Here is a 12,213-nt window from a genome sequence, read left to right as displayed (position 1 = left end):
TTGTATCAGATTTCACTGCAGAATTTTAGAATTTATTAGAATTTTAAATTCACAAGAGCTTAGCACCATATGACAAAATTTATAAAGATCTCTCAGTTAAAAGTAAGCAATCTAAAATAACAGATTTTTTTGCAAAAAGTACAGAATAGAATTCAAGATAATGCTGAAGAAAGTTCAGAGGATGAAGATATCTTGTCAAAAAGAAAATGCCCTCAGTTAACGATGCTTAGTAGTGATGACGAAGAAAACATTATTTAATACATATTAATATGTAATCCTTTTGGTGAAAATTATTCTAATAAAGATATTTCTCTTAATTATAAAAACATAATAGTATTTTTTTTTTTTTTTGGAAACTAACCCCCTTTTTTATACTAGTTCTTTGTTTTGTATAAGATGGATTCGCATAACATGGCATTTTTTTTTAGGAACCTACCAACCGTATTATACGGGGGTTACGTGTGTTGTGAAGTATTGCCACAATAAGTGCAGCTAACATCCATCATGTCATAAGATATAATAAAAAGAAAAGAAAAAAGAAAGAAACAAAATGTTTCCCCTTGTGATGAGTTAGGATTAGCTATCTTAACAACTTTCCTATATATCACAGAGCAGTACGCAGCATGTTTTTTAAAAGGAAAGTTTGGGCTCGATTTGGCCATCTTTTATGGTGAGTCCTATTTTGATTGAGAATGTATACAACTACCTCCATCTTAAGTTTCTGAGTTTTCCCTGGGACTTGGGATGATAACCCAAGATACCCCAAGCCAATGATTATAATCGACCCTCTTCATCAGGCCAGCAGGTAAGGGGAGACCATGCAGAACAACGGGCTGTTTTAGGTCTGTTTATAGCATGAGGTTACTGAGAATAAGCCTTAAAACAACTCTGAGTGGAGTCTTTGGGTGTCTTGGAATCTTTGTGAAATTTGGTATTAAATGTCCTTTATGGGAAAAAAAAAATGTTCAAGTCATTTGAGCAATTTCATGTCTGGAATGGGCCTGAATTACAGAAATGTAAAAAGTGAAAACTACTGCCCAATTTAGCGGGTACAGAATTCTATTTGAGATGACATAAAAGTTCTGGAGGATGGTGGTAATGAATAATGTACTTAATGCCACTGAGTTGTACACTTAAAAATAGTTAAAATGATAAGTGTTGTGTTGTGTATATGTCACCATAATATTAAAAAGGAAAAAAAACTACCACCCAAAAAACTCTGAGTGTGTTTTGAATTTTTATGCTCTAACCTTTCCCTTTCCTTAACAAGCTTGAGTTGCTACTGGCTTAACCAATAACTGGTGTTTTTGCTGGGCATCTCTGCAAATATACACAATAAATTAAAGGCCACTCTTCGAGGTTTAGATTTTTTTTTTTTTACTTCCTGACTAAAAGAATGTTATGCTTCCTGACTAAAAAGATACCAAATAACCCTAAAAAATAAGGAACATTTCTTAACTCCTGCATCCAGTGAGCAGTCACAGGCCATTAAGAAGTATTAAGAAAGATTAGATCTTGGAGAAGCAGACTTGATCTAACTGCTACAATATGCTATTATATTTTTAGGATAAAATATCCTACCCAATTACAAATCACTACTGTCCCTTATGGTTTGAATTCTCTCCATTTAACAAGTAGTGTTTCTGTTTACTTTAAGTTTGGGATGCAAATGTAAGGCTTGTTTGAAAACAGTAAGTTGACCATAGTAGAGGGATGCTTGGATGGCAGCTCTTAAATCCCCTGTGGCCTTTTCACTGCGGTTTGTTCCATATCACAGTACTTTACCATGTTATGCTCTGGAATAACTGGAGTTATTCCAGGTCAATGAGGGCCACAATGTCTGGCAGAGTCACCTCCGTGTACTGTGTTCTGTTCAGTGCTCATTTGTCAAACACTCCAGTTACCCACAGTCGTTCATACTAATGTCACCTGCCAATGATCTCACTTTGCAGGGCAGAGGTCTTGCGAAGGGAAGATGTCAAGAGGCGCTCGGTGTACGTCAAGGTGATCTTCAACGAAAAGGAGGTATCCAGGACCAACAGCCGGCCACTCGGGGCGGACTTCCGAGTTCACTTTGGACAGATTTTCAATTTGCAGATAGTCAACTGGCCAGAGAGTTTAACGCTGCAGGTACACATTGGAATTATAGTCACTGTCCCAAGACTATTTCAGTTACCGCAAGTGTGAGATGGTTGAAGTCATCCACTGGCTCCAACCAACTGAGCTAACAGGCCACCCCTAAGAGAAATGTTTTGTGACTCCATAGCTATCAATACTGTTACCAGAATGGCAAAGGAATTTGGCTTGCGTCTTGGTGCTCGGAGCTCGGAGCTGAGGATCTCCCGCTGCTCTCAGCACCACCAGCTCGGGAGTGAAAAATTGCCACAGTCTGTGGGAAAATCCCATTCTGAGGTGGTTGACGTTGGGTGTTCCGTGCTGACCCTGTGAGGTCCCCACCCCACTTCTTGGCATCTCTACTTAATCCTGAGCATGTCTACTGTGCTTCCTTCCCAGGGTCAAAAGAACGTCGGATATTAGTTGTCTCGAACTTCTTCTACCAGCTTTAGAAGGTTTTTAACTACCAAAGTCTAGGCAGGGGTTCATATTCAAAATGTTGAACAATACTCTAAGCCAAGAGCTAAACCAATCAGAAGGGACGTCAGCCACACATGGGGCGGGGCCCTTGTTCAGACAAGGCTTTAATGGATCCATGGTGGAAAGGCCCCGGGGGTCTTGGAAGTGGGGTCTGTGTGGCCAGGGTGGCATTTTGGGGACCCAGGTAAGCAGCTATTTACCATTCAGTACAGAGTATTTAAATACTTTAATAATTACACAGCTGCAATGGTACCTCCAGACTTAATGTACATCAATAGGTAGTGGCTGCCTGGAGTACTATATGGAGAAGGATTCTGACGTTAAATCCAGGCTCAGTGGGGAAAAGGACAAGATCAAGTAGTCTTTTCTGGCAAACAAAGGCATGTGTGCCATGTATTTGCAACCCTAGTGTCATAAAAGACACTATTTTGCAGCTAAACTGACTTAACAATATGAATGAGAAGAGAAAGTACCCTTTTTGTTAAAGTAAAGGGTGGTAATTAGAAAGGGGATTAAATTTGGCAGTTTGGTGAAAAATCGAGTTTTCCTCAAACCTGAAAATACCCTTTCTGAATATCAGCCGTGGGGAAATAATCTCAAGTTCCTACTTGTCCTTCCTTGGTTTACAAGTCTGTATGGATACAGAGAGTGAAATGTAGTGGTTGTGCCTGAAAGTGACAGGGGAGAGACCCATCTGCAGGAAGGTGAGCTGGGCCACCTCTGGGAAGGTGACCGGTGGGTATACCGGGTACCAGCACCCTTGCTCTCAGCTGGCAGGCCCACACTGACTAACTCTCCACCCAGTCTCTCCTGCCCGTTCTCTGAGCAGAGCCATGGCTGACAGGGCTCTGGGTCCTACTGACTGGGATTTACCTCATCACCACTCCCTGTGAGATGTGCCATTATTTGAGCCACTTAAACTATGACACACTATGGATCAAAAGACATAATCTCATTTCAGATGTGCTGAAACTGGAAAATCTAGAATCTTCTATACCACTAACACCTGATTACTCTTGGCCTTTCTTGGCCAGGGAGGAGCCTGGGCACCCTCCTGGGCGCCTCCTGTTGGGATGGCGAGGGGCTTTGGAACACTTACAAAGTCCAAATGCTTTGTGGGAAAGTTGCATTCTGCTTGTTCTGAGGTCCCAGGTCCTCACTGCTTCCCACAGGGACCCTGCTGCCCTAGCCTTGAACACGTGCTTAAGCTACAGCTGCAGGTAAGGCTTACACTGCACACGGAAAGTTGGCTGTATGAAGAATAAAACTTGATGGAGAATGTCAATAAACACAAATGGCAGAAGGCAGCTTGATGCTTTGCAGTCACTTACCCCTAATAATAAGGGGGTGCTGGGGCCCCTATATCAGTCTCTCCCACTCTACAGCTCCAGCACAGCAAAGATCTCAGTTATTCAGAGTTTGCCCCCTCGTTTGAGATTCGTCCCTAACTTGTCCTTCCCATTGCTCCCTGATGAGGAAAAGCTGACCTGAGGCAGACCAAGATTAACATAAGAACAGTAGAGAGCTAGAGTGAGGAAAGTGAGAGCGAGCGTGGCAGGCGATAAGATAGCAGGGAGGCAGGCAGGGAGCTCTGGGAGAGGACAACCCACTAAAAAGAGGACAGAAGACAGGAGAGGTCTCTCCTCCCAGCAGGTGCCCAGCCACGCCTCTGCTGACAGGTGAGAGCTCAGACCACCTGGGCAGTCGCTCTGGGCAGCTCTAAATTTTCTGAATTACTACAGAAGGAAAGACATCCTCCACCTTCCACTAGTGCGCCAGTATTTTATTTCACATATATTCTAAAATATAAGAGAAGCCTCATGTACTCTCGCCTATGTACTATCTTGACTATTAGCTTGCTGTGAATATTACAATCAAAACCATGTTTAAAGTAATGTGAAAAGAGTAATTCTCTAAACTATGATTTTTTAAAAAATAAACAAGCAAAACTTTATTGTATAATATCAAAAAATATACTTGTATGCAATTAGCTTGGCCCTACCCTAAAAATTGAATCATGTAATCTTTTAAAAATTACAAACAAAAAGACTGTTGTTTAAGTTCTTAAGCTATCTATAGAGATTTGGTAACTGATCAAATCCCATATCTTAATGGCTCATGGCATAATTTTTAATAATTGAGTAGTGGTTACAGATGAAATTAATTTAGAGGATATTATATTTCAACATTCTAGAAATAGTACTATGTCAGTTGAAAATTTTCCATGTAATTTGTAACTTTTGAATTAGAAGAGTTTCAAGAATTACTGGCAACTTTAGACGGGTAAGAAAAATCGCCTTAAATGCATCTGTTTATGCGAGTGCTATCGAATTCTCAATTTTAGACCCTCATGTATTTCAGAAAAAGTTCCAAGAATCTCAAAACCATAATACAATTGATGAGTCAACGGCCAAAGCTTGAATATTTGCTGTTTGCTTGTTAAGAGCTAACTGTCTGATACTGAGCCAGGCAAGTGGAGGAGAATTGGCAGCTATGCATAGAAAGGAGGGCACACAGCCTTGTCTCTGGGAGCTTTAAACCCAGCTAGTTGATGAGAGCGAGAGAGAGAGAGAGAGAACTACAAAGATATTAATACTCGGCAGTGTGCCGATATACAGGACCTTGGAAGGGAACAGTGTGGACTGTGATGTTTGATTTCCTGCGTGTTTTGAACCATGAGGCTGAGTGCTTCCTAGCCAGGCTGGAGATAAGAATGCCAAGGAAGTCCTACAACGCACAAGAGAAATCCAGAGGCTAGCACAAAAAGCCGGGAGTGAGGGGTGGGATCAGGGCCTGGCAGTGGAAATGGGAGGAAGGGATTAATTAGAGCAGCACTGCAGCTTTGAAAGGGGGACCTGACAAGACTTGATGACAGTTTGACTTAAGAGAGTAAACAGGAAGTGAATCAAAGTTGACGCCAAGGGAAGGCTGAGATTGGACTTCAGGGGATAGGAGAGTTGGAGTGGGGCCAGAGTCCTTCCAGAAAAGTCTTGAAATCTTAACTTCTGAGGTCTTTCCAAAATAAATGCTTGGCCTTTCACAAAAATGAAATTTGATTTAGAAATGAAAAGGCTTTGTGATGATTACCCCTTTTACTTTGTTTATCACTCACATCTATAATATCATCACCCCACATTCATCTTGCTGACTTCCCCAAACTAACAAATGCTATGTAATACTGCAGGATGGTTTCTACACTTTTTAGCATTATTGTTTTTCCTTATGAATCAATCCTATTCAGCTTCCATATTCCTGGCATGTGGATTGAAATAGGGAAAGTTTCCTTTTCACCGAGTCAGCTCTTCTTGAGTTTCCCTACCCAAGGCCTCTCCTGACTTCTCTGGCTTGACCACAGAATTGCGCGGTTGGAGTGGAAAACCAATCTTGTTTGGAGAAGGATCGTTGTTCACATTGTGGTTGTTGTTGGTCCTTTATGGACATAAGGCCAAAACATATATATTTTTTTCATATATGTCTTATCTACTCACTCAATTGGATGAGTCAGATTGTGGAGAGCCACCCTTTGGAGCTCAGGGGAGTAGGTGCCAGGAACCGCTGAGTGTGTGGAGCAGAGGGCCCAGGGGGCCGGCAGCAGGTGGAAGGAGAGAGGCTGCTGTAGGGAGAATGGATCGCACAGGGCAAGGTGGAGACAGGTGTAGTCATCTAAACGTAAGAGATGGGAGCTTGGCCTGGACAGGAACCCGTGAAAATGGGGGAAATCTCTAGGAAATAGCATTTAGCAAGTGTCTACTGCAGGACCCCACGTTCTTAGGTATGCCATCTTGTTATCCTGAAGAAAACCACAGCTACTATTATTCTCCCAATTTTAAAGGGGGGAAAACTGAGCTTCCGAGATACTGAGTAACTTAATAACACAAAGCAAGTCAAATGGCAGAGCAGAATTCAAACCCTGGTCTGTTTGGCTCTACTATGTTTCCCCGAAAATAAGACCTAGCCGGACAATCAGCTCTAATGTGTCTTTTGGAGCAAAAATTAATGTAAGACCCGGTCTTATTTTACTATAATATGAGGCCCAGTCTTACATAGTATAAGATTGGGTCTCATATTAATTTTTGCTGCAAAAGACACATTAGAGCTGATTGTCCGGCTAGGTCTTATTTTGGGGTAAACAGTGTATTTCACACTCATTTCACTATATTAATTGAGTATAACAGTAAAGAAGAGCAAAGTCCAAAATTTGATGTATCTCTGCGTCACACTGAGAATTAATTACTGTGGGAGAAGTCTTAAAAAACAACCTTAGGCATCACTATGTATTGAGTTGTGTTGACATTTAACAATATTTAGTGTGACAGTCATTGAACCATTACAATACACCAGGCACCATTTTTGTGTATGAACTAACTGAATCTTCACAACACTCCTCTGGTAGCTGTGTTATTGTCCCCAGTGACATCGCTGGCCTGAGGTCACACAGCCAGGCAGTGGCAGGCCCAGGGCCCAGACCCCACAACCTGTTCTCTCATCCACCTCATTATGCTGCTCCCACCTGTCATTTGTACATTCATTCCAACAAGCGTTTTATTGGACATGTATTTTGTGCATATATGTTCTGTGAGAAACAGAACGACAAAGTGGGTGTGGTCCCTGATTGGCCACTAAACTGCAGTGGGTAGTGACATGAGGACCTGCTGACTGGGTCCAGTGGGGTGGAGGGAGAGAAAATGCAGATTCCAAGAGGAGGCTCCCCTCCCAGAAGCTTGGCAGAGAAGGGGAGGAGGGAAATGGATCAAGAGTTTGAAAGGGGATCCTGTTTACTTTAAGGGTGTGATTGATTTGAGGATGTTTGTCAGATGTGAGAAAAGATCGATGACTTTGAAAATAAAAAGGAAAGTGGCGAGGGGAGTGGGTAGGAAAGGGGAGGGACTGGATTCCACAGGATACTAGGTGGGGTGGGATCAAGATGTGATAGAAAGGTCCTCGGAGGTGGGAGTGATGACACAGGAGGGCAGGGCTCTGAGGGGGCTCCCAGGGAAGGAAAGGAGTCTGTGGCCCCAAAGTAGGAAAGGTTTGATTCAACACTGAGGGGAAATAGGGACATCCGCCAAGAGGTGACTGACTAACAGACTGGTGAACGGCAGCTGAGATTAAAAAACAACCACTCACTTGTACCGGATCCAACACCAAATGCAAGATAGGAAACTGTGTTTTGTTTTGTTTTAAAATCAGAGAATTGACATTTAAAATCCTGCAATATAAACTTTCCTTCATGATGGAGTATTGTCTTTTATCTATCTTAACTCACTGTCCCTCTATTTCTAATGTTCCTCTTATCTATACAATTCTCAATACTGGAAGCAGGTAAATTTGCCCCAGATTATTGAGTTCAAAGCAAGCAACATTCCAAATCCAAGGGAAGTAATAATAAATCCATAATTATTCCCAGTTTGGCAGCAGTTGATCTAACTGCTATCGTGAATTCACTGCTGCCTTGTTTTACGCAACACGGGGATTTCTAAACAGTTGAACATAAATTATATTTCCTATCATGTTTCTCCATTAACATTCCATTTTCAAACACACACACATACAAGCTCAGAGTAGTGCTTCTCAAGCCAGAGGTAATTTTGCCCCCCACGTGGGGACATCCGGTGTCTGGAGACATTTTTATTATCACATTTGGTGGGGTGCTACTGGCCCATCCAGTGGCCGAGGCCAGGGATACTGCTAAACATCCTACAGTGTACAAGACAGCTCGCTACCTCCAAGAGCCATCCAGCCCAAAATATCAATAGTGCTGAGGTTGAGAACCCCTGACTTAGAATGAAAACAAAAATTAAACTTAATTATATAGAAAGCCATTTACAAACACCTACTTAAAATCCAAAGTGCCCATTTTCTAGTTTTTAAAAAACAGGATTGTATCCTAGCATTAAATAGAACTACTGCCACCCTAAAGGAGTAGGGTGAAAAGTCTGGGAAATGTTTGGATGTTTTTTGGCTCTGTCAGATGGAATCCATTTTTCCTTATTAAACAAAAACAATTGATAATTGTCTTCTGAGACAGTGGTCCCAATTAGTAAACCCTCCATTCCCCTGGCGTTCATAATTGCCTCTGTCCTACAGATCCAGCATCAGTGTCCTCATTCAGTTCCTCTCCTGAAACTTGACAGGAATGTGGCTCCACACTCTGGGAACAAGGACATCCAGCAGAAATGCTCTTTCTGTAATAACTGAGCGTTTATTGGTCATCACGAAGCGTGGTGACCAGCACAGGACACACCCACAGGCATACAAACCAAAACAAGCTCAGAAGCAGCTCTCCTGGTCCTTCTACAATATTTGATGAACTTTTCAAGTCTAATAGGCATGTTTTTGCAAAGCCACTGGAGGCATATAATTAGCCACTTTGTCCTATACAGCTAAGTAAAGAAACACTAGCTTCTTCTATTGTGAAAGGAGATGTAATACACCTGGATATTTGCATTTGTTCTTATTTTTAAATATGTTTCACACCCTTATTTAACCGCTTTGGATGTTGGAGTGTTTTGGAATTCTGAAATCGTACAAGTTAATAGAGATACAAGGTCAGGAAAGGTTTATGGAATCCTAATTACTGCATTTATATCACCTTCTAAAGTATCTCACCATCATAAATGGTATTTTAGTAGGTTTCCTATTCCCCTAAGTTGAATAACAAGATTTTATTAGGTCTTGATTTTTTTTAAGCATTTAAGCCTTAATGTAGTTTGTTTTTCACCTCCTTATCTTTGGGTACCCAGAAATATTGATGATTTAATTACAAATATAGTATATGCCATAAATTTTCTATAAATCCTCAGCAGATTAACGTCTTCATATAAAAAAAAAAAATTAGGATGTCCTGAAAAGACAGATCTTATAAGATCTTACAAGTCTTTTATTTAAATTAAACAAGTTTAAATAACAGAAATACTTATTTCATAAAGTTTACTAAAATCAATTGATCAAGAATATTCAACAAGATATTTGGTAATGTTCATGAAAGAGCTTTGTAAGCTGCAAACTACTACAAAAATGCACGTGCCTACTGTGAACTGCCCAGGGGAAGCAGCAGCAGCAGTTTTTGAGCTCATAATGAAGGAGAGAGACTTTTGATCTATCTCAGCTAAGCTTCACCACTGCCTTCCTACTCAGCTTTAGCAAACAACCTCATTTTACAATAAGAGCAGACAGGGGGTATGGTCATGCTCAAGGTCACACAACTAACAAGTGGCAGCGTCAGGATTAAGACCCAGATTGGTTGGACCACAAGGCTTCCCTGTCTTGTTCACCATACTGCCCTTTGCAGACTGTGGGAGCAGCTGACAGTCACCTCGGGAATATAATCAGACAGCTGAAAAAATCCGAGAGCCATCCGACCCCCAAGTCTACCAGCTGCTCAGACAAGAGAACAGCACCACCAACAGCTTTATCATCTAATGCCTTACCTCTATTAGGAGTTACCTGTTCCCTTCTAGATACATTAATTCACACATGTAGGTCCTGGGAAGTCACAGGGAAATTGAGCAAGATCGCTACCCTCGGGAATCTCACCATCCAGTGAGACCAAGGACACACAAAAAAGGGATTTCGGTAGAATAGGTAAGTGTCCCATAGGGAAGCCAAAGGGTACAGTGGTGGCACATAAGTGGGTATTGGGAGACAATGCAGCTTAGTGCCCTAGGCACAGCTTGGGTACGTGAGTGAGTCAAAGCACCTGCAGTAAAGTGAACAGTGCACCCTTGACCTCCGAGACAGCAGCTCCCTTGAGAGTTCTGGGCAACCAGGAAGTCTGAGACAGGAAGAGCTCAGTGGCCTTCGGATCACAGTACATATGCTGAGGTGATCTCTTAAGCTTCGATTGTAGCCATTGTTTTCACTGTACTTCCATTTTTCGTTGTTGTTTTTTTATTCAGATTTTAAATTCTATTCCAATCATAATTTCTCACCAACTTGTCTAAACTAATTCTATTTTATGGATCATGATGATGGCTATACAAGGATTCTTAATTTTTTAAGCACTTTTCTGGTTTTCCTTGGCCCCTGAGGAAGACACAGCAAAAAGTGTGAGTGTTCAGGTGAATCATCTGTGTATTCGATTCCCAGCTTTGCACTTACCAGATGGGTGATTGGGAAAAGTTTCTCCCCATCTTTGAGCCTCAAGTCCATCATAGAATTGTTGGGTCTGTTGTCTTGCTTAATCTTCCTCACAAACCATCCTTCATGGGAATGTGGTAAAAGATTAGACAAGGTAACAGACTTAACGCCCTCAGTAGGCTTCATATAAAGGGCTGCCGCGGTGAAATAAGTTGTAGCAAAAAAGGAAAGTTTTAGAAAGGAAAGAAAACACACCATATTCTCAGGCTGAAACTTCATGCCAATGAGTCCACAATTCAACAGGTCAAACCAAGGTCTTATGTGCAATAAACAACAAGCTACATAAGATTATAAAACTGTGGGCTCTTATGAGATATTGGGACAAGCAATAAATGGCACTTCTTCTTTCCATTAGAGTTCTGAACCAATAGAGATATAGAGGAAAAGCATTAAAAAAGGTAAAAAGTATAAAAAAGAGGAGGTCACCTACAAATTGAAAGAGGCTTGAGGGACATAGCAATCAATTGCAATGTACAGGACACATTTGGATCCTGATTCAAAGTCTGACAGTATTTTTTTGAGACTGAGGAGATTTGAAACTTCCTGAGATTTGACTTTGCATTCTGAGATGGGCGCCCTACGGTGGACCAGTGGACCAGAACAATGAAATGGACGAATTTTCTGGGAGCGAGCACATTCTATTGTGTTTTAATTTTGCTGCTTCTCTTCCTCGATTTCAGGTATATGAAACAGTTGGACACAGTAGTACCACCTTGCTAGCTGAAGTGTTTCTGCCTATTCCTGAAACTACCACTATCACCGGAAGGGCTCCCATTGAGGAAGTGGAGTTTAGCAGTAACCAGCATGTGACACTGGACCATGAGGGAGTTGGAAGTGGTATGGAAAATTAACTGTTCTCAGTGGCTCGCAATTTCACTATCAGATTTGAACATATTTTTTTCTTTTTCACTTTTGAATCAACCAGATAATTATAAAATTGCTATCAGAAATTCAAATTAAAACAATAATGATAAACTGTTTTTTGCAAAGTCGTTTTTTTCTATACTATTGGTAGCCAGTAAATTCATGTAACTGTGAAAACATAGTTTGACAGTGTCAATTAATGACCTCTTTGATTCCTTAATTCTACTTCTAGGAACGTTTCCTAAGAAAATAATGTGAAATGAGGACAAGCTTTGCACATAAAAGATTTACATCATGGTGTTATTTTAAGGCTGAAAAGTTTGAAGTGACTAAATAATTATGAAAGGGAGATTGTTCATTTTCTCTCTTAACTACTACAATTCTGGTTAGATATACGATAGACCAGCTCACTCTTTCCACTACGCTTCTTTTGTTTTTTTTTAATTAAAGTTTATTGGAGTTTCTTTTAATATATTTGGTATATTTTTCTTTCACTGCTACTTTCTGTGTAATTTCTTTAAATCTGTCTTCCAACAATCGGTGCCTAATCATTGAAACTCATTGCATTTCTTGTTCAAATTATTATACTTTTCACCTCTAGATATTCTATTTAGT

At 40.9% G+C, this 12,213-nt stretch overlaps 1 protein-coding gene across 9 annotated transcripts in view; it reads left to right on the top strand.

The window, feature by feature from the left end:
- Window positions 1-12,213, top strand: part of CC2D2A (coiled-coil and C2 domain containing 2A) — a 112,504-nt gene that overhangs the window by 52,794 nt on the left and 47,497 nt on the right. For all 9 annotated transcript variants that reach the window (XM_074321527.2, XM_019740860.3, XM_074321533.2 and 6 more), the window contains 2 exons: window positions 1,953-2,130; window positions 11,415-11,571. In XM_074321527.2, coding sequence (XP_074177628.2) covers window positions 1,953-2,130; window positions 11,415-11,571 — 335 coding nt within the window. The remainder of the gene's footprint in view (window positions 1-1,952; window positions 2,131-11,414; window positions 11,572-12,213) is intronic.

This window comes from Rhinolophus sinicus, chromosome 1, assembly GCF_057876585.1.
Source record: "Rhinolophus sinicus isolate RSI-liver-muscle chromosome 1, RSI-T2T, whole genome shotgun sequence".
In the NCBI taxonomy this organism is placed as follows: Eukaryota; Metazoa; Chordata; class Mammalia; order Chiroptera; family Rhinolophidae; genus Rhinolophus; species Rhinolophus sinicus.
The sequence above is the reverse complement of the archived record's forward strand: the minus strand, read 5'-3'. Positions and strand labels throughout refer to the sequence as shown.